The sequence below is a fragment of the Oncorhynchus kisutch genome, linkage group LG23 (genome assembly GCF_002021735.2).
Source record: "Oncorhynchus kisutch isolate 150728-3 linkage group LG23, Okis_V2, whole genome shotgun sequence".
NCBI lineage: Eukaryota > Metazoa > Chordata > Actinopteri > Salmoniformes > Salmonidae > Oncorhynchus > Oncorhynchus kisutch.
The window spans coordinates 24,665,739-24,692,891 of NC_034196.2; the positions used below are offsets into that span (position 1 = coordinate 24,665,739).

The window sequence follows — 27,153 nt, forward strand, 5'->3', positions numbered from 1 at the left end:
TTGACGGATACTATTTGGAATTTTTGTCTGCCCCGTCGTGACCGCTCGAGCCTGTGGATTTCTGAACAAAACGTGCCAACCAAATGGAGGTATTTTGGATATAAAATCATCTTTATGGAACAAAGGGAACATTCATTGTTTAACTCGGAGTCTCGTGAGTGCAAATTAATTGTATTGCTTTTCTGACTTTCGTGACAAATCTACTTTGCTGCTAGCAGTTTGTAATATTTTGTCTGCTGAGAGAGATGTCCTAACATAAACACTTGGATAGCTTTTTCTGCAGAGCTTTTTAAAAATCTGACACGCCAGGTGGATTAACAACAAGCTAAGATGTGTTTTGCTATATTGCGCTTGTGATTTCATGAAAATGTAATATTTTTGTAATTTAATTTGAATTTGGCGGTCGGCAATTCAGCGGATGTTGACAAATGATCCCGCTAACGGGATGGGTTGCGCCAAGAAGTTAAATTCACCATTTAATCAACACCCATCTATTTTTGTGACTACCTGGACCTACCATTTGTTTTTGAAGTATTGAAACCAAACGATTTGAATTAAAAATATTTTAATAAACAACAGGAGAAGGTGACTAAGTAGCTCTCATTTCAAATAGGCTACATGTAGTGTTAAACAGCATTAGAACACTAAATAGGTCAGGAGCCAGACAGGTTGCCTAAATAAAATCATTATTTAGGCAAAAGCATGCAAATAAATAAATTGTGATGCATTTGCGAGTGACACTAGGCTGGCAGGGACATTAAGCGCTCAGCATTCAAACAACATTTTGTTTTATTAAATCATTATAGTCTATAAATTGCACATATAAGTTATGACTTACTTAGAATTCATTACAAATTAAACGAAAAATGCCTTAGGCTCCATTACAGTGCCTTTGAATACATTTTTGGAAACATGAGTTTGGCCAGAGTCTCTTGCTTCAGGCTCATGGAGAGCAGTGGAGAATACCTGGGCAGGGATGCGTAGTTATTCATTTAAACAATTTCTGTAGGTAGGCCTAAAGAGTTTAGGCAAAATAACCCTACCAAAAAAGGAAAGCTCATTGAAAGAGGCAATATGCCAGCACTATTGGGCCAAAATCACTGATGGCCTATTGTACAGATTACAGAATGAAAATGAACGAAACTTAAGAGATCTGATTTTTTGTTTATAAATACTTTGCTACAATGACACACTTAGCTAGCTACCCACTTCGTTCCTTTTTGTTAGCATGTGCAAGTTCTTTCGGGATACCCGTCTTTTCAGATTCCACAATGACTCTTTAGTTGTGGACACATCACCGCACTGCGTCTCTTGCTCCTCCTCATCTTTGCGAGTTACCTTGATTTTTCATCTGTGCGTTTAATCAGATTCTTCATGAAAATATATTGCATACTAGATGACAGTAGCTAAAGTAAGGGGTTATAGCGGCACACAACTAGACTACAAATGCATGCTGGCCTGGGCATGCCCTGAGCTCGTGAAGTGAGCGCTACTGGATGCGAAATTGGGGAGGACGGCGCTCCACCCTTTGGGAAACTCACTTTACTCTCCAGTCAAATTGAGCAAGCTCCACTCCACGCTCCAGCTCTGCTCCAATCACAACTGCGTTAACTTTAAAAGGGATTGTTAAAACTATATTGAACATAAAAATAAACGCCAAAATGTCTATGATTTTACTGAATTACAGTTCATAGAAGGAAAGCAGTCAATTTAAATAAATATATTAGGCCCTAATTTATGGATTTCACATAACTGGGCAGGGGCATAGACCCATCTACTCGGGAGCCAGGGCCAGCCAAACAGAAATAGTTTTTACCCACAATCTTGGCAAAGGAGAAAACCTTCACTAACAGGGATTTAAACTTTTTTTTTTGCACAATATAAGACAAATAAGCTGTGTGTGTGTATATGGAACATTTCTGGAATCTTTTATTTTAGCTAATGCCCCTCCTGTACTCCCTATTCACTCATGACTTCATGGCCAGGCATGACTCCAATGCCGTCATTCAGTTTGCCGTTGACAGCAGTGGTAGGCCTGATCACCGACAGCGATGAGACAGCCTATAGGGAGAAGGTCAGAGACCTGGCCTTGTGGTGCCAGGATACCAACTCTCCCTCAGCGTGATCAAGACAATGAAGATGATTGTGGACTAGAGGAAAAGGAGGACCGAGCACTCCCCCATTCTCATCGCAAGGGCTGTAGTGGAGCAGGTTGAGAGCTTCAAGTTCCTTGGTGTCCACATCAACAACAAACTAACATGGTCCAAACACACCAAGACAGTCATGAAGAGGGCACGACAAAGCTGATTTCCCCTCAGGAGACTGAAAAGAATTTGCTCAGATCCTCAAAAATATCTACAGCTGCACCATCGAGAGCATGACTGGTTGCATCACTGCCTGGTATGGCAACTGCTCAACCTCCGACTGCAAGGAACTACCGAGGGTAGTGCGTACGGCCCAGTACATCACTGGGGCCAAGCTTCCTGCCATCCAGGACCTCTATACCAAGCGGTGCCAGAGGAAAGCCCTAAAAATTGTCAGCGACTCCAGCCGCCCTAGTCATAGACTGTTCTCTCTGCTACCGCATGGCAAGCAGTACCGGAGTGCCAAGTCTAGGTACAGAACCAGTACCCCCTGTATATAGCCTCACCATTGTTATTTTACTGCTGTGCTTTAATTATGTTACTTTTGTATTTTTTTTTATTTAAGAATTTTACTTAATTTATACTTAAAAACTTATTTTTCTTACAACAGCATTGTTGGTTAAGTGCTTGTAAGTAAGCATTTCACTAAGGTTGTATTAGACGCATGTGACAAATAAAATGTTATTTGAAACATAGGCCCAACACTTTACATGTGTTTATATTTTTGTTCAGTATATTTTGTTATCAAAGCTGCCGACTCTCATGCACTGGCATGAAACACACATTTGACCTCATATCTCATGAATTGAAAAGTACTGATTTAATTATCTAAATTTGTCCATTGTATAGTCAGCATGTTAATTTGATGGGCCACCAGAGATCCTGGTTCGAGGCCCTGTCGCAGCCGGCTGCGACTGAGTAGCACTGTTTTGTCAACAAAATTAGATTGCGGTTACTCCCATCCCTATCGCAGAATGCAGCCTTTTGACAGCATGTACTAAAGTCGATTTAATCCACACTTGCATTAGTCGCCTCGTTTGGTGATTAGCATTTAGGCTGTGACAACGACAAGGCAGCAGACACATCTACAGTATGTTTTAGCAGGGAATTTTGGTAGGGTGTCCTGATTTGAAACTATGAAACAGTTTGTACGATTTATTCTGGGGGGGGGGGGGGCAATAAATAAAACCATTTGGTTACGGTGTAGGGGAAGATTTATGTAATCTTGTCTTCAGGATATTTTATTATCTGTTACATTGCATTTATTCTTATCAGTGGAACAATTCTCATTCTTAGCAAATCTCTCACCAAGCTTTCTTCAAAAGTTGGCAGCCCAGTCACCTCTTGAAGAGCATAGTCAGACCTACAAATGTCCAATTATTCCATGCAAGACAATTGTGCACATGTTTAGAGTTACACAGCAAGTAACTGCATGCTTTTTATGATCAGTAAGCATCAATGATCATGTAATTTCAGATATGTGACGGTACCTTATCCATTTGGCATGTAGCTAGCTAATCAAACATCATTTAGCTTGCTTCAGAGATTAGGCTTTTGGAAAGAGCTTGACATCCTGGTAAAGTTGTCAGTCGGACTACTATCATCACCACTCTATGTAGATAGCAAGCAAATCAAACAATATTTGGATATAATCATCTAGTTTATCCCCTGAAAGTTTGCTTTTTACCTAGCCATATTTACGTGATCTGTTATTAGCTAGCTATCCAATTTGAAGTGGTCCTTCAATCATTCAATGTAGCCTATATGTCTGTCAGCAGCAATCATAATAAAAAATGTACAAACAATGTTGAAAAGGGATCATGTTAGCTAACTTTGCTAGGTAGGCCTACATTGGTTGGAGGGAAAAAAAAGTACATTTAGGTCTGTACAACATGTTACTGGTAGCTTGCAAAGTAAACATTATCGGCTAACAGTATCATGTAAAATGCGCTCTTCTGCTGCTTGACAGGCAGAACCCTCAAAAAATGGGAAATTAACATAAACCATTCAGGTATTGTTCACTTTTATATCGCTTAAATATCCAATAAATGTTGGCCAATATTGAGAGATATTGTGAGGCTACCCTATGTATCTGAAATGACATGATCAATTGATGTTTACTGATCATGAAAAGCATGCGGTTACTTGCTGTATAACTGACAGAGCTAAATGTGCGCAATTGCTTTGCATGGAATATTCTGAAATTCATAGGTCTGACTATGCTCTTCAAGAGGTGATGATATTACAACCAAATAGTTAACATTTATTTTCTTCATCCTTACTTCATTTGCACACACTGTATACAGATTTTTCTATTGTGTTATTGACCACGTTTGTTTATCCCATGAGAGAGGCCTACAAGTCACAGTGTCTCGCACCCACTGTGAAATTTAGTGGAGGATCGGTGATGATCTGGGGGTGCTTCAGCAAGGCTGGAATCGGGCAGATTTGCCTTTGTGAAGGACGCATGAATCAAGCTACGAACAAGGTTGTCCTGGACGAAAACTAGCTTCCTTCTGCTCTGACAATGTTCCCAAACTCTGATGATTGGTTTTTCCAGCAGGACAATGCTCCATGCCACACAGCCAGGGCAATCAAGGTGTGGATAGAGGAACACCAGTTCAAGACCCTGTAATTGCCAGCCCTATCTCCAGACCTGAACCCCATTGAAAATCTCGAATGTGATCAAGAGGAAGATAGATCGTCACAAGCCATCAAACAAAGCCGAGCTGCTTGAATTTTTGCGCCAGGAGTGGCATAAAGTCACCCAACATCAATGTGAAAGACTGGTGGAGAGCATGCAAAGATGCATGAAAGCTGTGATTGAAAATCAGGGTTATTCCACCAAATATTGATTTCTGAACTCTTCCTAAGTTACACATTAGTACTGTGTTGTGTTGGGGAATAATCAGAATTAGTTGGTAACATAGGTAATATGTTTTATATTCATCATATGTTTATAAGTTACTTCTCATCAGAATGTTTATTTTTGTATAATACTGTGGCCGGGTTGCAGTCATCTGTTCTCTGTCAGGACTAAATGACTTGGGCCGCAGAGAGGGGAGAGGTCAAGCGTGTATCTCTTGGCTGCACAATGTCTGTGTGCCAGTCAATGTGTCTCTGTGATCTTGTCAAGGAGGGGGCATTTGATATATGCCTGTTGATATGAGGATTTGTTTTATGGTTCTGAGTTTGAGAAAAGGACATAGTTTAGGAGACAAAGCTGAACGATAAATTATGGCCAATGCTGTCTGGCTATGTGTGTCTTTGCTATAAAGGATCTCAGTTGCAATGTGTAAGGACTCTCAGAGAATTCATTTATAGACACTGAATTGATCTGAGAGTCACAGGGTTGTGATGGAGCTCATATAATTAAAGATGGACTTTATGATAACTCTGTCTTGTGTGTGGTTTGCTCTCATGATTTGGTAAATACAGGAAATTTCCACGACAGTTGTTTAAAAATGAAAATGAACTTACTTTCTTTGCATTATTCGAGGTCTGCCAACACTGCATATTTTTTGTTATTTTGACCAGTTTGCATTTTCTGCAAATAAATGCTCTAAATGACAATATTTCTATTCGGAATTTGGGAAAAATGTTGTCAGTAGGAAGAATAAAACACATTTTCATTTTACCCAAACACATACCTATAAATAGTAAAACCAGAGAAACTGATCATTTTGCAGTGGTCTCTTCATTTTTTACAGAGCTGTATACTGAACAAAAATGAAACACAACATGCAAAAGATGTACAGTTCATAAGGAAATCAGTAAATTGAAACAAATTCTTTAGGCCCTAATCTGTGGATTTCACATGACTGGGAATACAAATATGCATCTGTTGGTCACAAATACCTTTAAAAAAAAGGTAGGGGTGTGGATCAGAAAACCAGCCAGTATCTGGTGAGACCACCATTTGCCCCATGCAGCGCAACACATCTCCTTCGCATAGAGTTGATCATGCTGTTGATTGTGGGCTATGGAATGTTTCCCCACTCCTCTTTAATGGCTGTGTGAAGTTGCTGGATATTGGCGGGAACTGGAACACGCTGTCATACACGTCGATCCAGAGCGTCACAAACAATGGGTGACATGTCTGGTGAGTATGCAGGCCATGGAAGAACTGGGAAATTTTCAGCTTCCAGGAATTGTGTCCAGATCCTTACACAATGGAGCGGTGCATTATCATGCTGAAACATGAGATGATGGCAGAGGATGAATGACAATGGGAATCAGGATCTTGTCATGGTATCTCTGCATTCAAATTGCCATCAATAAAATGCAATTGTGTTCGTTGTCTGTAGCTTATGGCTGCCCATACCGTAACCCTACCGCCACCATGGGGCACTCTGTTTACAACGTTGACACCAGCTAACCGCTCACCTACAATCTACATACACGTGGTGTGCAGTTGTGAGGCCGGTTGGACGTACTGCTACATTTTCTAAAATTATGTTAGAGGCAGCTTATGGTAGTGAAATGGTCAATTCTCGGGCAACATCTCGTGGACATTCCTGCAAATTTTAGAGTGTAAATCTATTGTTCCCAGCACAAGCAGCACAACATTGTAGAAAAATTTACTTTTTGTGCACATGGAAAATGTCTGGGATCTTGTATTTCAGCTCGTGAAACATGGGACTAAAACTGAACATGTTTTTACATTTTTATTCATTGTAGTTCAATGCCATTGCTTGTTTGTTTTTGCTATAAAGACAGCTGGGCTGCCTAAGATAAGATATTTCACATTGTACATGCGCTCTAAAATAAAATAACGCTACTGATGACTTATGAGAGGTGTGTGTGTAGGGGAGGGGGACAAGACGAAGACTACATTAACAGCCAAACTGTTTCTCTCACTCCCTTCCCCACTCTCTCACTCTTCATTACTTACCAGCTTCAGTATCCAGCTTGATTCATTTGTTTATCGACTTTCCGGAATGGCCATTATTTAGACCATAAATCTTATCCAAACTACTTATAACAAGCTGGCACAATACCTTGCTACTCATAAATTGAACAAAGCAAGGCAACGTTTACCACCGGCAAGAGTAACAGAGAAATAGAAGCAGTAACAGAGTGACTGTGTTGCATTTGTAGGCCCGAGCCTGGCTCCCTATAGCAGTGGAGTATGATACACCCTGAGAGGAGGTGATTCTAGCTGATGACCTGGCTGGTCCACTTCTCAGAGGTGATTATACTGTGTTGGTACCGCATCACTGCTCCAAATAGTTACAGTAGCATTACCCTCTCACCCATCTGGAGTCAATCAGAGGCCGAGCCATTACTGCTCTCCAAAGTCCTCTGACTGGCTAGTGTCACCTTGCCAGCCAAAACCTCTCTCAGCACAGCCGGACTAAGAGCCGAGACCAGACTTTGAACTTATGGCACACAGAGCATCCATCCAAAACTGTGCTGTCTCACTGAAGTTCTACTCATTTTTACCTTTGGCTGAGTTAGCCTATTACCTCAAGCTTCCACTGAGCCCTTGCATCATAAAGGGAGAGTCAAAACAAAGACTCATGAGCAAATTTCATGAGCAATATTAGACAATAAATTGGTATAACAATGTATTTTTTTTTATTTAAACGTCACTTTCGGTTGCTTTGCATTAATATTCTTTGTTGAACAGTGTTAATTATTAAGTATAGCGCAATAATGGAAAAGGCAAATTCCAGGCAAATGCACCGCTAAGAAATGTACCCCATACACATTCATAAAACGCATACAAATAAGCATGGACATGAACAAATCTACACACACACACACACACGGCAGGCCAAGGACTCACCCAGTGAGGACGACCACAAAGTCCATTACGTTCCAGCCGTTGCGGAGGTACGAGCCTTTGTGAAATGCAAAGCCCAAGGCGATAATCTTAATGCCAGCCTCGAAACAGAATATTCCAATAAAGTAGGGCTCTGTGTCATCCTGCAGAGAGACAGGGAACAAGGGAGAGGGAAATGAAGCATGGCAGAAGAGAGACAGGGAACAAGGGAGAGGGAAATGAAGCATGGCAGAAGAGAGGCAGAGTACAAGGGAGAGGGAAATGAAGCATGGCAGAAGAGAGGCAGAGAACAAGGGAGAGGGAAATGAAGCATGGCAGAAGAGAGGCAGAGAACAAGGGAGAGGGAAATGAAGCATGGCAGAAGAGAGGCAGAGAACAAGGGAGAGGGAAATGAAGCATGGCAGAAGAGAGGCAGAGTACAAGGGAGAGGGAAATGAAGCATGGCAGAAGAGAGGCAGAGTACAAGGGAGAGGGAAATGAAGCATGGCAGAAGAGAGACAGGGAACAAGGGAGAGGGAAATGAAGCATGGCAGAAGAGAGGCAGGGAACAAGGGAGAGGGAAATGAAGCATGGCAGAAGAGAGGCAGAGTACAAGGGAGAGGGAAATGAAGCATGGCAGAAGAGAGGCAGAGTACAAGGGAGAGGGAAATGAAGCATGGCAGAAGAGAGGCAGAGTACAAGGGAGAGGGAAATGAAGCATGGCAGAAGAGAGACAGGGAACAAGGGAGAGGGAAATGAAGCATGGCAGAAGAGAGGCAGGGAACAAGGGAGAGGGAAATTAAGCATGGCAGAAGAGAGGCAGAGTACAAGGGAGAGGGAAATGAAGCATGGCAGAAGAGAGGCAGAGTACAAGGGAGAGGGAAATGAAGCATGGCAGAAGAGAGGCAGAGTACAAGGGAGAGGGAAATGAAGCATGGCAGAAGAGAGAGGGGGAAAGAGAAGGGGGATTGTTTCTTTTACTTTTCTACTAGCATGTGGAGAATGGGTCAAGGAATGGAACCCTCTCTTCATGGATGAAAAGAGGAGAAGGAGAGAGGGGAAGTGAAAACATAGCCTACACCAGAAGACCAACTGGAATCTTGGACACCATTTTCAATCAGTGAGATTAACACATTCATCCTAACATGTTATCACCTGCATAAGATAAAAGCTTACATTTTACTATTTTTACTCTTAACTCACTTTTTACTATTTTACTCATTTTACTCTTAACAAATAATACTAATTGACAGCAAATGAGTATGATTACAAATTACACAGCTATAAGTTGATGAAGCTATTTGGTCTCCAATAGGGCTATTAGTGATTGGCTTCCTGCTAAATATATTTAACAAAACATTAAAACAATTAAACCATTTGAGTGGCATGAAGATCTTTAACAACAAAAAACATTTTCAGATAGGATGACCCTTGCTCTTGTTCAAAGAAGTACTGGATCAGACACATATCACATGTCACTTAACTCCCGAGGCACCAGCAGAGGATATTACACGCCTTACAGTAACTTCCCTCTTTCTCTCTCCACAGCTCTATGAACTCAACCGCCAATGCAAATAATCACAAATGAGTTTGACAGGCTAAAGGGTATGTGAGCTTTTCACTAACTGTACGGTAAGAACTAACAACAATCAAACTAGTAAAATAATAGACATGTTTTATTAACGTCACTGTAACAGAATGGTACGGCAAATTAAAGTGTTTTAAATAACTGGTTTGTTGTTCAGCCAGTGAAGTGATTCTGGGCCTCCCGCTGACTATGAAGACAACACACAGGGCTGAGGCTCTCAGAGCTTTAATGTAAGGAAAGACACTAATGAAGAGCATTAAGACTGACATCTATGCATCTCTGTCTGCTATAAAAGAGATAGCAGACAAAACAATGCTATGCCAAGCCTTATAAACTCAACAAAAAAAGAAATGTCCTCTCACTGTCAACTGCATTTATTTTCAGCAAACTTAACATGTGTAAATATTTGTATGAACATAACAATATTCAACAGACAAACTGAACAAGTTCCACAGACATGTGACTAACAGAAATTGAATAGTGTGTCCCTAAACAAAGGGGGGGTCAAATTCAAAAGTCAGTATCTGTGGTGGCCACCAGCTGCATTAAGTATTGCAGTGCATCTCCTCCTCATGGACTGCACCAGATTTGCCTGTTCTTGCTGTGAGATGTTACCCCACTTCCACCAATGCACCTGTAAGTTCCTGGACATTTCTGGGGGGAATGGCCCTAGCCATCACCCTCCGATCCAACAGGTCCCAGACGTGTTCAATGGGATTGAGATTAGGGCTCTTTGCTGGCCATGGTAGAACACTGTAATTCCTGTCTTGTAGGAAATCACGCACAGAACGAGCAGTATGGCTGGTGGCATTGTCATGCTGGAGGGCCATGTCAGGATGAGCCTGCGGGAAGGAGGTCTTCCCTGTAACGCACAGTGTTGAGATTGCCTGCAATGACAACAGGCTCAGTTTGATGATGCGTGACACACCGCCCCAGACCATGACGGACCCTCCCCCTCCAAATCGATCCTGCTCCAGAGTACAGGCCTCATTCCTTCGATGATAAACGTGATTCCGACCATCACCCCTGATGAGACAAAACCACGACTCGTCAGTGAAGAACACTTTTTTCTAGTCCTGTCTGGTCCAGCGACGGTGGGTTTGTGCCCATAGGTGACGCTGTTGCCAGTGATGTCTGGTGAGGACCTGCCTTACAACAGGCCTACAAGCCCTCAGTTCAGCCTCTCTCAGCCTAATGCGGTCAGTCTGAGCACTGATGGAGGGATTGTGCCTTCCTGGTGTAAATTGGGAAGTTGTTGTTGCCATCCTGTATCTGTCCCGCAGGTGTGATGTTTGAATGTACCGATCCTGTGCAGGTGTTGTTACACGTGGTCTGCCACTGCGAGGACCATCAGCTGTCCATCCTGTCTCCCCGTAGCACTGTCTTAGGTGTCACACAGTACAGACATTGCAATTTATTTCCCTGGCCACATCTGCAGTCCACATGCCTCCTTGCAGCATGCCTAAGGCACATTCACACAGATGAGCAGGGACACTGGGCATCTTTCTTTTGGTGTTTTTCAGAGTCAGTAGAAAGGCCTCTTTAGCGTCCTAAGTTTTCATAACTGTGACCTTAATTGCCTACCGTCTGTAAGCTGTTAGTGTCTTAACAACCGTTCCACAGGTGCATGTTCATTAATTGTTTATGGTTCATTGAACAAGCATGGGAAACACTGTTTAAACCCTTTACAATGAAGATCTGTGAAGTTATTTGGATTTTTACTAATTATCTTTGAAAGACAGGGTCCTGACAAGGGGACATTTATTTTTTCGCTGAGTTTATAATGGCTAGGCTGGAGGGTCCATCCATAAAAGCATTATGTAGTACAGTAGACCATTTGTTAACATAAGGTATAGATGTCAAATGTTCATGAATAATGAACACTCCATCTAAAGTAAATGCATCTGGAGGGGCAGAGGGGAAAACACAGGGGACCATGAGGGTAAAACCATGCCTGTTGACAATGTTCTATTATCATGAGCTCCACAGAACAGACACACCTCAATCTATTCACCCTGGACCATAAAAGATGCTGGTATTCCATGTTTCTTCTTGAGGGGAAGGAGGGAGAAAGGAAGAGGGGAGTTGTATATTCTCTCTCAAACACTAATCAGTTTCTCAGGTGTCGAGTACCTTGTGTTTTCTTGTGCCACTACGCCACTGCTGATGTTGCATCACAATTACAGAGATAATTGAGAACAGGAGCAGGTGACTACATTTGAGGGGAGTCATTAACCTTATCTCGCCAAGCTGTTGCAGCAGAGCCTTTTAAGCCTTTTCCTCTATTTTATACAGACTCCCAGGAGTCAAAACATCCTTAAGACCGATCTGTGAGCTAAGTGCTGAACAATGTAATGCTATTCTATGCGTGTCCTGACTGAAGATGCTGTGTTGGAGGATTGTGGTGCTGTTTCTCTAATGGCTACGTGGCAGCCCCTCCGGCTTCATTCTTTCACAGCTTAAAGTGAAAAGATACCATTTAAGCTTTTTACAGTTTAAACGGCATTGGTTTAATGACTCAACTGGCAGAGTTCAAACAGGGTTTAAGCTACGCGTGTGAGCAGGTGGGGGAACAAGGGGCCTGTGGAGGAGAAGGGGGGGATCAAAGCCTGCTCAGTGTGAGGCTCAACTGACTTACAGAATGATAGCTGGGAGGAGGGGAGACACACACATCTCCATGCTTCCAGAAACTAATAAGGAAGGGGTGCTGCTCTCCCATGTACTGGAGGTGTGTCTGAGACTCAGGGCCCTCTGGGAGGTGTTGTTAGGGCTGACTGGACTGCCTCATCACAGAGTTCAAGTGGTGGAAAGCTCAAAATGAGCAAAAAGAACAAACATTCCACACTTTTACAGCAAACAAACGGAAGACAAAACTGAATAAGTATATAAATTGTAGCACTAAGTAAAGTTATAGAAAGGTATAGTTATCATAGGCTGTGTCGCAAATGGAATCCTATTCCTTACATTGTCCACTCTGGCTCCTGCGTGTCGTGTTAAAATGCAACACCATCTGACGGAAGACAATGGGGAATAGGGTGCCATTTGGTACACACCCATCCATTTGGGACTCAGTGTGAGGAGTGTCTTACCAGACGTTCTGACATGGGGGTCTTGTCATTGGCTGGTAGGTGCTGCTCCAGGGCCAGTACGATGCAGTTGGCGATGATGGTGGCCAGGATCAAATACTCAAACGGAGTGTGCAGGTTAAGGAACACAAGCCATGACAAAGAATTGCATGCACGGTAAAAAAAATTAAAAATACTAACTCCGACATGTAAGTTTATTAGTCTTAACCCATAGCGGTAAATATCTCTGTATTGACATAGAATAACCTAGATTTTTTAAAAGATAGGCAAATACCCAAATTGTGTAAAGGCTGGTGAGAGTTGCCTCAACAGTGTTTATGTACAATGAGCATCACTAAAACGGTCTCACTGCCACCACCCACCTGAGGTGCCACAGAACAGATTGATCTATTTGGATGAGCAGAGCAGAACATATATTCAGCTTTAGGAAGTCACTGACTCATTGAGCTCAGTTAACCAATTAATGACATTGACTGAATAGGCGTCCAATTGATATCCTAATTCACACATCATGGCTACACATGGACAGAAATAAAAGATGGTAGGCTAATCCCACACACTACAACAATAGACCATACTCTGCCCATGCAGGGTTGCTAAGAGCCTGGGCTGTAGAGCTATGCTTGGGTTACCATTTCAATCCGTTTTCTATGGTTGAATCATTCTACAATTTTTTTCTGATCATTCGCCGCGGGGGGAGGCCTTTGTGGAATAGCGAGTCGGGGAGGAATGGGAAGGTTTTACTGACCCATCGACATATCACCCTAGAATCGTGTGCCCAGGGCCCGCCAGAAGCCTAACACTGCACTTTGCCCTTGCAAACAGGCCATAACGAGCCTTACTCGACTGAGTGGACAAATACGAAAAATTAATGGTGGAATCTGCCCTTTAGGCGAGGCGTTTTACAACATCAGAGCCAGCGGTCTCCAACTCACTGGGCGCTCACCTTACCATGGAAACGGACAAATCGGTGAACAGCAACAGTTGAAATGACACTGCTAACAAACAGGCAATGTGCAAACGAGACAGGTGCCTTAAAAAACGAACCCTAATAATCCAAGAGAAGCAAGCGCTGAGACTAAAAACATACATACACATTGCAGAGATTAAACTCGCTCATTTACAATTGTAACTGAAAACTGAATCTAGCGAATATGTAGTTGGCAATTGCGAATCACAACCAAATATGTTTGAAGTAAAAAGCAGTTGTGCATAATTCGTGAGTGTGTACACGTACCGTGTATAGGACATTTTGCCAAGTCATTAAACTGTATATGCTAACACTATTATTGGATGAAAATCCCCTTTCTCGTGTCCAATCAGGCAGAACACTGAGTGACAGGTGTACCAGAGGTTAAGCAAAAGGTTTAATGAACTAATAATTTACACCAGAATAGGCTTACTTCCTATAATGTAATAATCGATTGAGTACACTTACAGATGAGCTTCGAAATGGTAACAAAGGGCATACATTTGTCATGTTCAGTAAAATCTGACATATTGAAATCAAATAAAAGCGCTTCACTCCCTGTGTCATGTTTCTTAATGAAAATCTACCAATGCGTGTTTGTCAAATAAGGATATGTGCGTTATACAAATACCAATGTGTAACCTGGTTTTGGGTAGGAAAGGATATGGCCATTCGGTTATTCGCTTAGCATACTTCCTAATGAGATTGTCCTCTCGAAAGATGAACAAGGATCGGTTGACAGTGAAGCAGTTCTGTTTGACAGGGTTAGGGTTGTATATGGCCATTGTCCTGGCTCTCTGAGCCATCGACTGCTTGTACATCCTTTGGCCGCCTGGAGGACCACCAGCCCGGGCGCCCCCTCTGCCTGCGCCGGGCGCACCTCTGCCTCCTCCACCTGCTCCAGCTCCAAAGCGGGTGGGTAGACCTTCTGCGAAGCGAGCCATTCTGGAAACGCACAGATCCAACAATAAAAATCCAAACTGGTGTCAGTGGAAATGGAGGGCAGAAGCATTACAACAAACACACTTAGCCAGACCACAGGTTTGCATTAGTGTATGGCTTGTGTTTTAAGAAAATACATCGATTTTCTTTGGGTAAATCCTTTCCTTTTTGTCCATTCTCAAAGAAATTCGAAATATAATTAAATAAAGTTTGCATTCAATCGCAATATGTGCCAAATGCACTTCAACCTATCGAATGATATATTCTCCAATTCATTCCACATATCACATCCATGTCAGCCTGCTCCCACTAAATAGATAATGCAGCCACGACAGGAAAAATGCCGAAATGAAACACACACGTGTATCTTTTCGGTAGTGACATCTTGTCAATGTTGAAAGACCCCAGAAAAAGTATTTTGAGTCTCCAGAAGAAAAGAAAAGTACACAAAACAGTTATGTTTTGTCTGCAAGTGTCAATTATCGATTCCAATAGCATAGCAATGAACCATTACGGGGTTGTTTCCTCCTGATTCTCACTTGATCGCTCGCTGTCTGTACAACGCGACCAATTCAGTAGACTCCGATCCAATGATTTACTGGTCCCTAACTATCAGCGCATGTGACCAAAATTAGCCTATCGGTACTCGACCAGTTCAGGAGCGCTCTGCGGATGGAGCTGGATGGATGTGAGTGACTGGCTGGATGTGTGACAGAGTTTCTAATAATTATTTACTCAGGACGCACCAAGAGCCTATATTTAATGTGTTTATAATGTATTCGATTAAACATTAAGCCTACATGAAACATGTATAATACGTTAGGATTTGTTGGTAGGCTAAACGCGCTAAACATATAAAATCATACTGTCATGTAGTTTACTGGGTTTGACACCAGTGGGCATCCTTGATGTATGACGTCACTACTTGAAGTGAAAATCGTTGTATCTAAGTGGCCTGAAAAGAGTGCCCCTTGTAGGCTATTGTGGCACTACTGATTATAGAAAAGGTCCACATTGTGTGCAACTGTCAACGCAGGAGAGCTCTATTTTTTCTGGACCGGATGATGCGGATTATGGAGCTGCGATCAGAGCATTGCATCTTCTTCATTCCACAAGTTAACACAGCATTTGCCTGCCAAACATTTCAGAAAATTGCACAAAGGGAAGGTGAGACTGTACAACAATTTAGCACTCACCTTAGGCAGGGTGCAAGAGAGAGATTTTTCCGCTGATACTGAGAATCAGATCAGGAATGCTATTCTTAGCTAATGTAGCCTATGCACAAAGTTACTGGAGGAAGGCGCAAAGCTAACGCTAGCCCGCATGTTGGAACTATTTTCTCAGTCTGAGAGAATCGAGGACCCGATGTCAGCCATGTCAATGACCGTTAAGCTGCAATATGTAAATTGTTTTATTATTTGTTTATGTTCAAAAGCACTAATAAGTCACCATAGGTCATCCAATGTGATTCAAACGTTACAATATCGCACCTCCAGTCTGCCTGAACCTCTATTCAATTTCCCTGTCTGGTCCGAGTTTGCAGCCATATTTACAGCGGCATAATGAATGGACAGTTTCTGGAGGCAGTGCCAGCTCAGACAGATTTGAATGGATATGAATGGGATATCGATGCCCATATAGCAGATAAGGGTAGCACACAACCTGAACAAGCAGCTCGGACCCCATCTAACCCAAATAAATGGGAACTGGAGGGCCAACGGGGGAAAACGATAGATATAAGCCAGATAGCTGCCAAAAGTTTGAACGTATGTATCATTAAACTCGTAAGAAAATCCATACATAAATTGTTAGGATTGTAAGAAAAGCCATGCGTGAAACATGAAAAGTAACCGTTAAAATAGATACGTAAACGACTATGAATCAAAATATAATCGTTTAATTCTTACTTACGTCTCGCTTTACTCGGATACAGATCTTTTGTTTATAAGTACGAACTTTTGTCAGGAATGTGGCATCGGCAAAGGACATGAAACAAACTTAGCTAGTCGAAGTTAGTTAGTCAATCAAGCAACTTCTAAGCCAGATGATAGTTGCTTTGCATCTTCTGGTTTAATGATCAAAATAAAAGTCAAGAGCTTGTTTTAGAACGGCATTCGATAAAGACGTTATACCAGTAGATGACGTGGTATAGGCTTGGGCCTTCAGCAAATTACTATTGTGAGAATGATTCAATAAAGACAGAGAAGAGCCTTGTCTAGAATAACGGCCTGAGCTGCAAAATAGAAAGTAAATCAGATTTAGGCTAGGCCTATTCCACTATCTTAATATGCCATGCTGTTGTGTGTTATTTAATGGCTATATAATTGCATAATTTATTTTTATAGTCGGTGGGGCTGTGGTGATCATGTAACCTAATTAATCACTTTTTCAGTATTTAGGAGCATGGACTGTAGGTCTTATATTAGGCATTTTGACTGCTGTATTAGCGAATTCCACTCTGTATGTAGGCTTGTTATAGCCATTTGCATTGCACAACCCCATCAAGCAGAGGCTATATTCATATCAATAGGGGTGGCAGCGTAGCCTAGTGGTTAGAGCGTTGGACTAGTAACCGGAAGGTTGCGAGTTCAAACCCCCGAGCTGACAAGGTACAAATCTGTCGTTCTGCTCCTAAACAGGCAGTTAACCCACTGTTCCCAGGCCGTCATTGAAAATAAGAATGTGTTCTTAACTGACTTGCCTGGTTAAATAAAGGTTAAAAAAAACCTATCATGAGTGAAATAGCCAAGGAGTCCCAAATGGTCTAGGCTATAAATGTTTATTTTTTATTAACCCATCCACCACCCCCACTCTACGGAGGACAACTATATTTTTAGTTTTTTTACAGCTTTTCTGACACATATATACATACAGTGGGGCAAAAGTATTTAGTCAGCCACCAATTGTGCAAGTTCTCCCACTTAAAAAGATGAGAGGCCTGTAATTTTCATCATAGGTACACTTCAACCTTGACAGACAAAATGAGGAAAACAAATCCAGAAAATCACATTGTAGGATTTTTAATGAATTTATTTGCATATTATGGTGGAAAAAATAAGTATTTGGTCAATAACAAAAGTTTATCTCAATACTTTGTTATGTACCCTTTGTTGGCAATTACAGAGGTCAAACGTTTTCTGTAAGTCTTCACAAGGTTTTCACACACTTGCTGGTATTTTGGCCCATTCCTCCATGCAGATCTCCTCTAGAGCAGTGATGTTTTGGGGCTGTTGCTGGGCAACACGGACTTTCAACTCCCTCCAAAGATTTTCTATGGGGTTGAGATCTGGAGACCGGCTAAGCCACTCCAGGACTGAATGGAGATGAGCCTCCCCCACCAGCTCACTGCTGAAGATATTCCCTAGGAAGTCGTCCTGTGTTTCCCAACTAGGGACTGTGGGTGGGATGGCAGTGGCCTGGCGGGTCTTTCTGTGCAACCATGGTCGGTCTGTCCCCCTGAGCCAAAGACCCTGTTTGAGCTGCTTGGATGCCCCCTGGTTTAGGAGCTTATCTCCCTCTGTGCCGGCTTGGCATCACTGTCACTTACTATCCTCAAGGACCACTGGAATTCAGGTTTTCATAGCCTATACATCAGACTGGTGGGAGAAGCTATAGGAGGACGTAATGGAATAAATGGAAAGGTATCAAACATGGAAACCACAGGTTTGACACCGTTCCAGTAATTACATTCCAATGAGCCCATCCTCCTATAGCTCCTCCCACCAGCCTCTACTATACATTTATTGAATGTGTTTAATTGACCTCATCTATGTAAGAGAGCTATTGATGGTATGGTATAAGCTCAATGTTGCAATCAATCCAACAGAACAGCCTCTTAGGTTGATAGAAAGAAACTTTGAGAAATGCCTGTGCGTAATAGTGCCTAATAACTCATGGCCTGTGTTTGATTTGTAGATATCTAGAGGAGTTGAGTAAGGTTTTAATCCCTCTGTTGGCTGCAATTATGTATTGCAACAGAATGAAAATGCAAATTAATAAGTAACCGTTTCAGTGATATTAGAGACCAAATATCCCTTGCACAAACGCTACTGGGAAGAAAGCCTCTATATCAAAGTTGTCAAAAGTGTTAATCTTCCTCAGGTCATTGCGCTAGCCTAGCCTGAGAATACCATTACTGGGTCATTCGACTTGTTCTATCAATTCGTTTCATTTTGAGATGTTTAACTTGGTGGCAAATACTTTATTTAATCTAATTTTAACATTTTGTCATAAAGAGCTCATGTTTAACTTGATAAAAAACACGTTTATTACTATTACTATTAAAGTGCCTATTAAGTGGAAAATAAACTAACAGGGTTGACAGCTGTAACAGGGTGGATGATTCATCTTAAATCAGGCAGAAATCCCCTTGTGACAGGGGAAATGGAAGCTTGTAGTGTGCAACAGAGTGGCAATTGAATTTGTTAAACATTTCTAGCCTGTCTATCAAGGTTGATGTGTTATGCTCGACTCACTCAGTTTTCCACCACAAAACACTAGAAAATTGCCAAAAAATAGTAGAACTATCTCAACTGCTTTTACACTATGATTTGAAGTATTAATGTTCAATGTTTTTTTTATTTATTATTATTTAAAAAGGAATCGTTTCACCATATTAAAACGAACGGAATGATCAACATTATTATTATTAAAATTGTTTATGAATCACTAATTACATGAAACAATCTTCAGAAATAGCTAGTGCTTTACAATGATGGTTAAAACGTTGAGAAATGTTGTGGTTACTTGGGTTAAAATGTTCCTGGAAGTCACAGAGGGACATGTCAAAATGCTGAATTTTGGCACTTTAGCAAATCTGTATTCATATAACAAATCTGATTTATTGAATTCTCTATGTGGTCTATATTAAAGGGAACTTCATTGAATATCACAGGCATTTAAATGTCAATATTGGTGCAGAATTTCTACTTAAAATATCAAACTATCAACTTTACCTGTTAGACTTGGACCATGGCGTGCTATTGAGGGCTTCGTGTGTACGAATGATGTTATGACTACCACGACTCCCTCCTGAAGCTGCTCTCTCGTCAAGGTGCAGGATGGCATCATACTGTTGAGGAACGTCCATCTGCTGCTCTCTCCATGACGGGTCAATGTCGATGCTGTCCGTTTCTTCAGCATTCTCGCTTATCACTGCCTGTCGTTGACGAAGGCTTTCAGGAGACTGGGCCCATGAGCTGTATTCCGTGCCCAAAGTCAGCATCCTCCACGAGCCGAATGTGGCAGAGCGCATTGCTTGTGGGGTTAACAAAATAAAATCAAGCATAACATCACCTTATGGTTTTTACAAGTATAAAAGTATTCTAGCTATGATTGTAGGCTACAGTAGGCATATTGGCTAGTTTACATATTGCCTGGGACTCTAATTGAACTGGGATTTTTTTTTACTGCTTATTTGTTTTTAATGAGATATGGCCTACAGATACTTGTTGCATCATATCTGGTCTTGTAGCTGTTTTTTCTTGGCCTGTCCTATTACTAATTTGAGTCAATCCCATGCAAACTTGCCACAAACCAGCAAAATAAAAGGCAACTCTAATCCACTATGCCTGCTTGTGCATTTTACTCAATTGAATTCAATGTTAGCCTAATATTGGTTAAAGGCCCAGTGCAGTTAAAATTAGTTTGTGTTTTGTATTATATAGTTGAACAGCTGATGAAATTAACGCTGTAAAAGTGTGTTATATCCTGATAGTTGCTGGTTGAAAATACTATCTACACAGGACCTTCTAATCAGCAGGATTTTTGCATGTCATGGGGCAGGTTTTGGCATGCCTCATGACATCATCAGGTGGTAAATTAGTTAATGAACCAATAACAAAGAGAGTTACAAACATCTCTGCCAATAATGGCAATTTTTCCATTTTCCCCTATCCACTCAGACCACTCCCAGACAGTCCAAGCTAAATTCTTACTTCTGGAATAGTTTTTTGATAAAATGCTGTTGTTTATTTTTGACAATTTTAATAGAAAACTATTACAATAAGGTACTTAAAAACTGCTGCATTGGGCCTTTAATAGTGGTTAAATGAGAATGCACACAATGTACTGGCCAAATGTGAGGTGTCAATACATGCTGTAGTGTCCAAATAAATATTTAAAGTACTAAACCAAGTTTTATTTAATAATAAATAATAGAAGGAACCACAAACAGGGTTGAAAAAAAGTGACTCATTGACTCAAGCAAGTGGAGTATCACTGTTGCGATGTTGAGGAGTGAGTGAGGAAGGCAGCCAGAAAAGGAAGAAGCACCATAAACCAAGTCCCATCATGGATGCACCTTCGAGGGAAGCTTTGCAATTTAAGAATCCTCACCTACCATAAACCACAGTGGATCGCCTTTCCGCCCATTTGGAGTAGTTTGGGGCCCTCCTCTCCATGACTGCTCCCTTACTAACTGCTGTGTCTGTAATCCAAGGGGGAAAAAAATGAAATGGCTACAAAAGCAAGCCAACTAACATTTCACTTCTACTGTGTATATGCCTGCTTACAGGGACTTCTCTACGTGGCACAAGGACTGGGGGCACAAAAGGTTTTGCCCCCATGGAATGCGGAAAGGCTGTTTCCTGTTCTGCTAGTTAAGAGCTTTGTTATCAGCCCAAATGTCTTCAGTTCTGAAGGAGAAAATTATCTTCTGATTCAATGATCAACGCTTCTTTCTCCCTCTTTCTCTGTAATCAGGAAGGGAGCAATCATCGTCTAGTTTATGAGACCTAAAAGGACTGCTGATTCACAATCAAAGTCACTTCCTGATGTGTTCTCGTTGCTTGGTTTCTTCTGGGGACATTTTGAGTTCAAGCATCAGAGGCCTTTCTAAGCCATCAACCAATGTCTATCTCTGAATGCAAAGATATCAGAGAGATAAACAACTGTTTGAGTTCAATGGGATCAACCGTCCAGCCTGGTCTCATAGATTAGACATAGCATAGTAAATGTAAATCTGGAACACCAAAGGAATATGATATGTAAGATTTGGTATGGTTACATAATACAGATGGTTACTTCAGGCAAAAACGAAAGGATTGGGTGGATGGGTGGGCATATAACGTGAACACCTATCAACCCAAAGGTTGCGAGTTTAAATTTCATCATGGACAACTTTAGCATTTTAGCTAATTAGAAACTTTTTAACTACTTACTACTTTTGAGCTACTTTGCAACTACTTAGCATGTTACTAACCCTTCCCCTAACCTTAACCCTTTAACCTAATTCCTAAACTTAACCTAAACCCCTAGCCTAGCTAACATTAGCTAGCTAGCTAACATTACCAACCTAGCCACCTCGCTAGAATTCGTAACATATAAGTTTGCAAAACATATCATACGAAATGGGTGATTGATATCCACAAATCAATACATACCATACGAACCATATCATACTAAATTAAGTGTCTCGGATTCACCTGCAGAATAATATGAAAATGAGACCAGGTTGCAGCATCAGGTCCTGGCCTATATGCCATCCTAGAATCCTATCCTAAAATATTGCAACCTCCTATCCCGTAAAGTAGAATAGAAGCCTAGGCTATACAGTGAATTCTTCTTGTCTCAACATTTCTAATTATACTCAAGACTTGCTGACTTCCCAACGAGGCATAGGCCTATGCTCTTGTAATTTGAAACAATCCGCAGCACGAGTAATTAGATAATTTTGACAAATGTATTTCAAACGCACCACCTAGTCTATTGTATCTGATATTCAGAGCTTGAATAGCCAAAATGATTAATCTTAAATCATTGTCAGGTATCAGGCCTATAAAGCCAATGCAACTACAAACCACATGTATAGGCATTCCCAATAAGTGCATTGCAGGCCGACACTGAAGAAGGGGAGGGGTGGGTGGCGAAGATATAGGCGCATCTCTCCAGAATGCGCTCAGCTGTCTCCCACCAATTATTGCTGCATTAATTGTATCATTGTGTGTATTGCTTGCCCTTTGATTGTTTATTTTTTTATCAATTCTCCGTTGCATATGTCACCAGTAGCCTAGTAAATGTACCGTTAATCACCTCATTTGGTTAACAAAAGTTAATGCATGTATTAATCACATGTACCATTCTCCAGTCGTGTGAAGTACTTAAGTCGCTTTTTGAGGTATATGTACTTCACTGTACTATTTATATTTTTAACAACCTTTACTCCACTACATTACTAAAATGACAAATAAACTATGTACGTTTTAATCCATACAATTACCCTCACACCCAAAACTACTCGTAATGGTTAGCAGGACAGGAAAATGGTCCAATTCACACATTTATCAAGAAAACATCCCTGGTCATCCCTACTGCCTCTGATCTGGCATTACTCAAACGAATTGCTTCGTTTGTAAATTATGTCTGAGTGTTGGCTATCCGTAAATAAATAAAAACAAGAAAATTGTGCTGTCTGGTTTGCTTAATATATGGAGTGTCGAATGATTTATACTTGTACTTTTACTTTTGATTATTCACCCTCCTGTTGTGTTCGTTTCATGTTAATGATTTCTGTGTTCCCTGTCCAAAATGACTGCCTCATTATAGCTGATTATAAATCCATAATACATATATTATCACCTAATATTGTTAGATCTTTTTATCATCTTAAGTTCTTGTGAACATTACACGTTTTGAATTTATGACCTGTAGGCCTCATTGACCTGAGCTCATACAACTCGTTTTTGAGAAAATAAATAATAATGTATGTATTATTTTTACTATAACAAATAGTCAGATGAAACATATTGTGCTATATTTATCACAGACTACTTTGTGTCAAAGTTTAACAAGGACTCTCCTCAACAGTGTCATGATCAAGATATGATCAAGAGCCTCACATATATTTCTAACCTTTCAATGTCTTTCTTGCCCTACTACAGCCTTGTGCATGGCCATTTTGCATCTTCAAAGCGGTCTGTCTGACATGTATTATCTATCTATACCACAGAGGAATGATCTTTAATGGTAAACTCACCGCAGATGTTGAGATGAGCGTGGTGAAAGGACTGCTCTCAAGAGTATCTTGAGCATGTGCACAGGTGCGCTTCAAGCTGCTACGAAATGGAAGCTACAGGACCAAAACAGAAGTTTTCCTTCCTATCGTTTGGTCATTGTGCTGCCACATAATTAATTGTGAGCAAGGCCTCAAAAAAGCTTTATATGCCAAAGCTGCGAGAAAAGTTCTATATGTTATTGAAACAATGTTGCGATTGTTTGTGAGAATGCCAACAGGTGTGGTTCCCGTGGGGGTTGCCATGGAATCCAGGAAGGGGAGTGAGGTGTGTGCTCAAACACATGCATGTGGGGGTCTGGGAGAGGAAGTGTGTCCATCTGATGAATGGGCTTGTGCCTGAACTCAATTTTATACACTAAGTGTAGTCTCACCCATTCATGTCTAATGAACCGTCATTTTTGACCGGGGTACACCACAGGTGTACAAAAGTTCAACAAAACACCGAAAATGTAATGTAATGCAAATGTATTTCTGTTCAGATGCCCTGTGCGGACAAAGTCATGGAACCTTATGACAATCAGATGAAGTGAACTACATTTTTCAGAGAGAAAACTTGTAAATCGGTCCAAATCGACTGGAACACAGCAGGAGGGTTAAGTAATTACATTTACTTTTGATACTTACGTATATTTAAAACCAAATACTTTTAGACTTTACTTAAGTAGTATTTTACTGGGTGACTTAGACTTTGACTTGAGTCAATTTCTATAAAGGTATCTTTACTTTTACTAAAGTATGACAATTGGGTACTTTTTCCACCACTGCCGTTCTCATTCTCGGAGAGGAAACATTGCAAAGTTCACAACCTACTACACTTGTGAGGAACACGTTTTGCTTTATTTCATACCATCGTATAAGCCCTACGAGTTTTGTACATTTTTTAATGATCTTATGTTAGGAGATCTCCATCTCCATGTGAGCATATGTCTGGTCTGGTTTATTTCTCTGTCCTGTTAATGTTGACGTAGTGCGCACACCTGAGCACGATAATGTAGGCTTGCTGCGCACAAATGTTGGAAAGTGCACATTTGTGGATGTCTGATTTCTCACAACCACTAATAATCTGAAATGTTTAGTAATTTTTTCTTCACCTCATACAGTATGTCAACATAAAAACATCAATTGCGAATGTTAGGCTAATAGGCATAGTTCCTCGAAGTATTTAAAAGAAAAAAAACATTTCCAACACTCCCCCTCGATAATAACCAAGCCTCGGTGTGAAAGAGCAAAATGTTATGCTCTGATGATCCCACATATCCAGTAGAAACTTCAAAAATGCCTGAACACTTTTCCCTATGAGGGCCCGGAATAGGCTAGTTGATACAATGTTGCAAGCTGGCTAGCAACGAGCTTCAGGATAGGCCAGGTTGATTGATTTGATACAATGTTGCACTTCACTAGCCATAGCTCAAGTCGAGACAGGTAAAGAGAGGCAGACAGGCTGAGTTGATAGATGTATGTGATTGAAAGAACCTGCATTTTCATCAGGATATTTTCTACAGTTTTTATTTTTGAAGTTTATGTATTTTCACTTAGTTGACAATGGCCTACTGCTGAATTGTCCAATTGTGCCTATAGGCTATCTCTGAGTTCCATGTGCTCATTTCTTTAGCCGCCTGGCTCACCTTGTAGGCCTATTAATGTGTCAATAATGGCAGAGGCTGGTAGGACTACTCTCGCATTAGCTGAGTGTTAACTTTGAGATTTTTACCATTTTAATTAAGATTTTTATTATTAACCACGTGACAATGATGTTGAGAAACGGAAACGTTATTATTGAAATTAAACTGTTCCACGATAATGCGAATACGAACATCATAATTGAAGCAGATTGGTAGAAATGGTAGGACACATTATTTTAGCTTCCCCAAACATGAATCTCACGCGTTGTGCCGCCTATGACTCCTATAAGCCTACCTACCAAAGTTTATCAGGAGTTGCGTTATCTTGGATAATGCAGTTCTTATTTTCTGCTTTGCCATGATCAGGTCAGAAATTGTGGAATAGGCCTACACACTTTAAATCGCAAATTATCATACAAATTTAGCCCACTGAGTGAAACTCCCAGACAGCAGTTGTGAGTAGCCTAAATTCAGTGCATAGGCTATTGTCCATTTTACTTTGGTATCGTGTGTTTGTTAACATGTTAATTCATATTCACATCGAAGCCATTTGTTTTATTTGATAGAGTGCCCTTTAGGCTATTTCATCCGAGACACGCATGCTGTAAAAAGTGTCTGTGACAATGTGAGAAATTAAATTCGGTCGCCATGTAGACTACAGAAAAGGAAAAAATTGCCACAGTGCCTTCAGAAAGTACTCATACCCCTTCACTTATTCCACATTTTGTTGTGTTATAGCCTGTATTCAAAATGGACACACAATACCTATAATGACAAAGTGAAAACATGTTTTTAGACATTTTAGCAAATTTATTGAAAATGAAACACAGAAATACCTTATTTACGAAAAATTATTTCAGCCCTGAGTCAATACTAGAATCCCCGTTGGCAGCAATTACAGCTGTGAGTCTTTCTGGGTAAGTCTCTAAGAGCTTTACACGCCTATTTTTTTTCTTCAAACTCTGTCAAATTGGTTGTTGTCATTGCTCGACAGCAACTGTAACTAGGCCACTTTGGAACATTCAATGTCTTCTTGGTATGCCCCTACAGTGTATATTTGGCCTTGTGTTTCAGGTTATTGTCCTGGCCCTGCTGAAAGGTGAATTTGTCTAAGCAGACTGAACCAGATTTTCCTTAAGGATTTTGCCTGTGCTTAGCTATATTCTGTTTCTTTTTATAGTAAAAAAAACACCTTAGTCCTTGCAGATGACAAGCATACCCATAACATGTTGCAGCCACCACCATGTTTGAAAATATGAAGTGGTACTCAGTGATGTGTTGTGTTGGATTTGCCCCAAACACAACACTTTGTATTCAGGACATGAAGTTAATTTCTTTGGCATTTTCTTTGCAGTTTTAGGATGCATGTTTTGGAATATTTTTATTCTGTACAGGCTTCCTTCTTTTCACTCTGAAATTAGGTTAGCATTGTGGAGTAACTACAATGTTGTTTATCCATCCTCAGTTTTCTCCTGTCACAGCCACTAAACTCTAACAATTTAAAGTCAACTGAGTTAGGAAGTACACCTGTATTTTACTCATGACTGGGTGTATTGATACACCATCCAAGGTGTAATTTATAACTTCACCATGCTCCAAGGATAGGAAGGACGCCTGTATCTTTGTAGAGACTGGGTGTAATAAATAACTTCACCATGCTCAAAGGGATATTCAATGTCTGCCTTTTTCTATTTTTACCCATCTATGCTGGGGTTAAAGAAAAAAAAATCCCATGACTGAAACTTATAATTGTTCTCAGACCGATTGTCTAGGGCTAAATTAACCTCCCCTTTCATTTAAGTCATGACCATCATGCTTTTATGTGAAAGACGATACTTTTTGTTACAAGTATTAAACAGCAAGTTTGCCAATTCCAGTAACCTTGCTTAGGGGGTCCGGGGTCCTCCCCAGGAGAATTGGACACAACACCCTGATTGTTATTGTTAATTATTATTTTATAAATAAACAATTATTAATTCGAAGGAAAAAAGTAATTACAAGGTGTGTCATTGCCCTTAAGA

General features: G+C 40.8%; 1 protein-coding gene across 2 annotated transcripts in view; it reads right to left on the bottom strand.

Annotated features, from left to right (window-relative positions):
• Window positions 1-23,648, bottom strand: part of LOC109868451 (voltage-dependent N-type calcium channel subunit alpha-1B) — a 213,980-nt gene extending 190,332 nt beyond the window's left edge. Inside the window, exons 1-6 of one of the 2 annotated variants that reach the window (XM_031802801.1) lie at window positions 23,472-23,648; window positions 20,838-20,924; window positions 19,453-19,753; window positions 14,222-14,500; window positions 12,589-12,694; window positions 7,936-8,075 (exon numbers count right to left, since the gene is read on the bottom strand). In XM_031802801.1, coding sequence (XP_031658661.1) covers window positions 7,936-8,075; window positions 12,589-12,694; window positions 14,222-14,500; window positions 19,453-19,753; window positions 20,838-20,898 — 887 coding nt within the window. In that variant the 5' untranslated portion in view covers window positions 20,899-20,924; window positions 23,472-23,648. Of the gene's footprint in view, window positions 1-7,935; window positions 8,076-12,588; window positions 12,695-14,221; window positions 14,501-15,011; window positions 15,176-19,452; window positions 19,754-20,837; window positions 20,925-23,471 lie in introns of those variants that run through there. The other variant, XM_020458027.2, reaches the window with a different exon arrangement.
• Window positions 23,649-27,153: the final 3,505 nt, after the last annotated feature.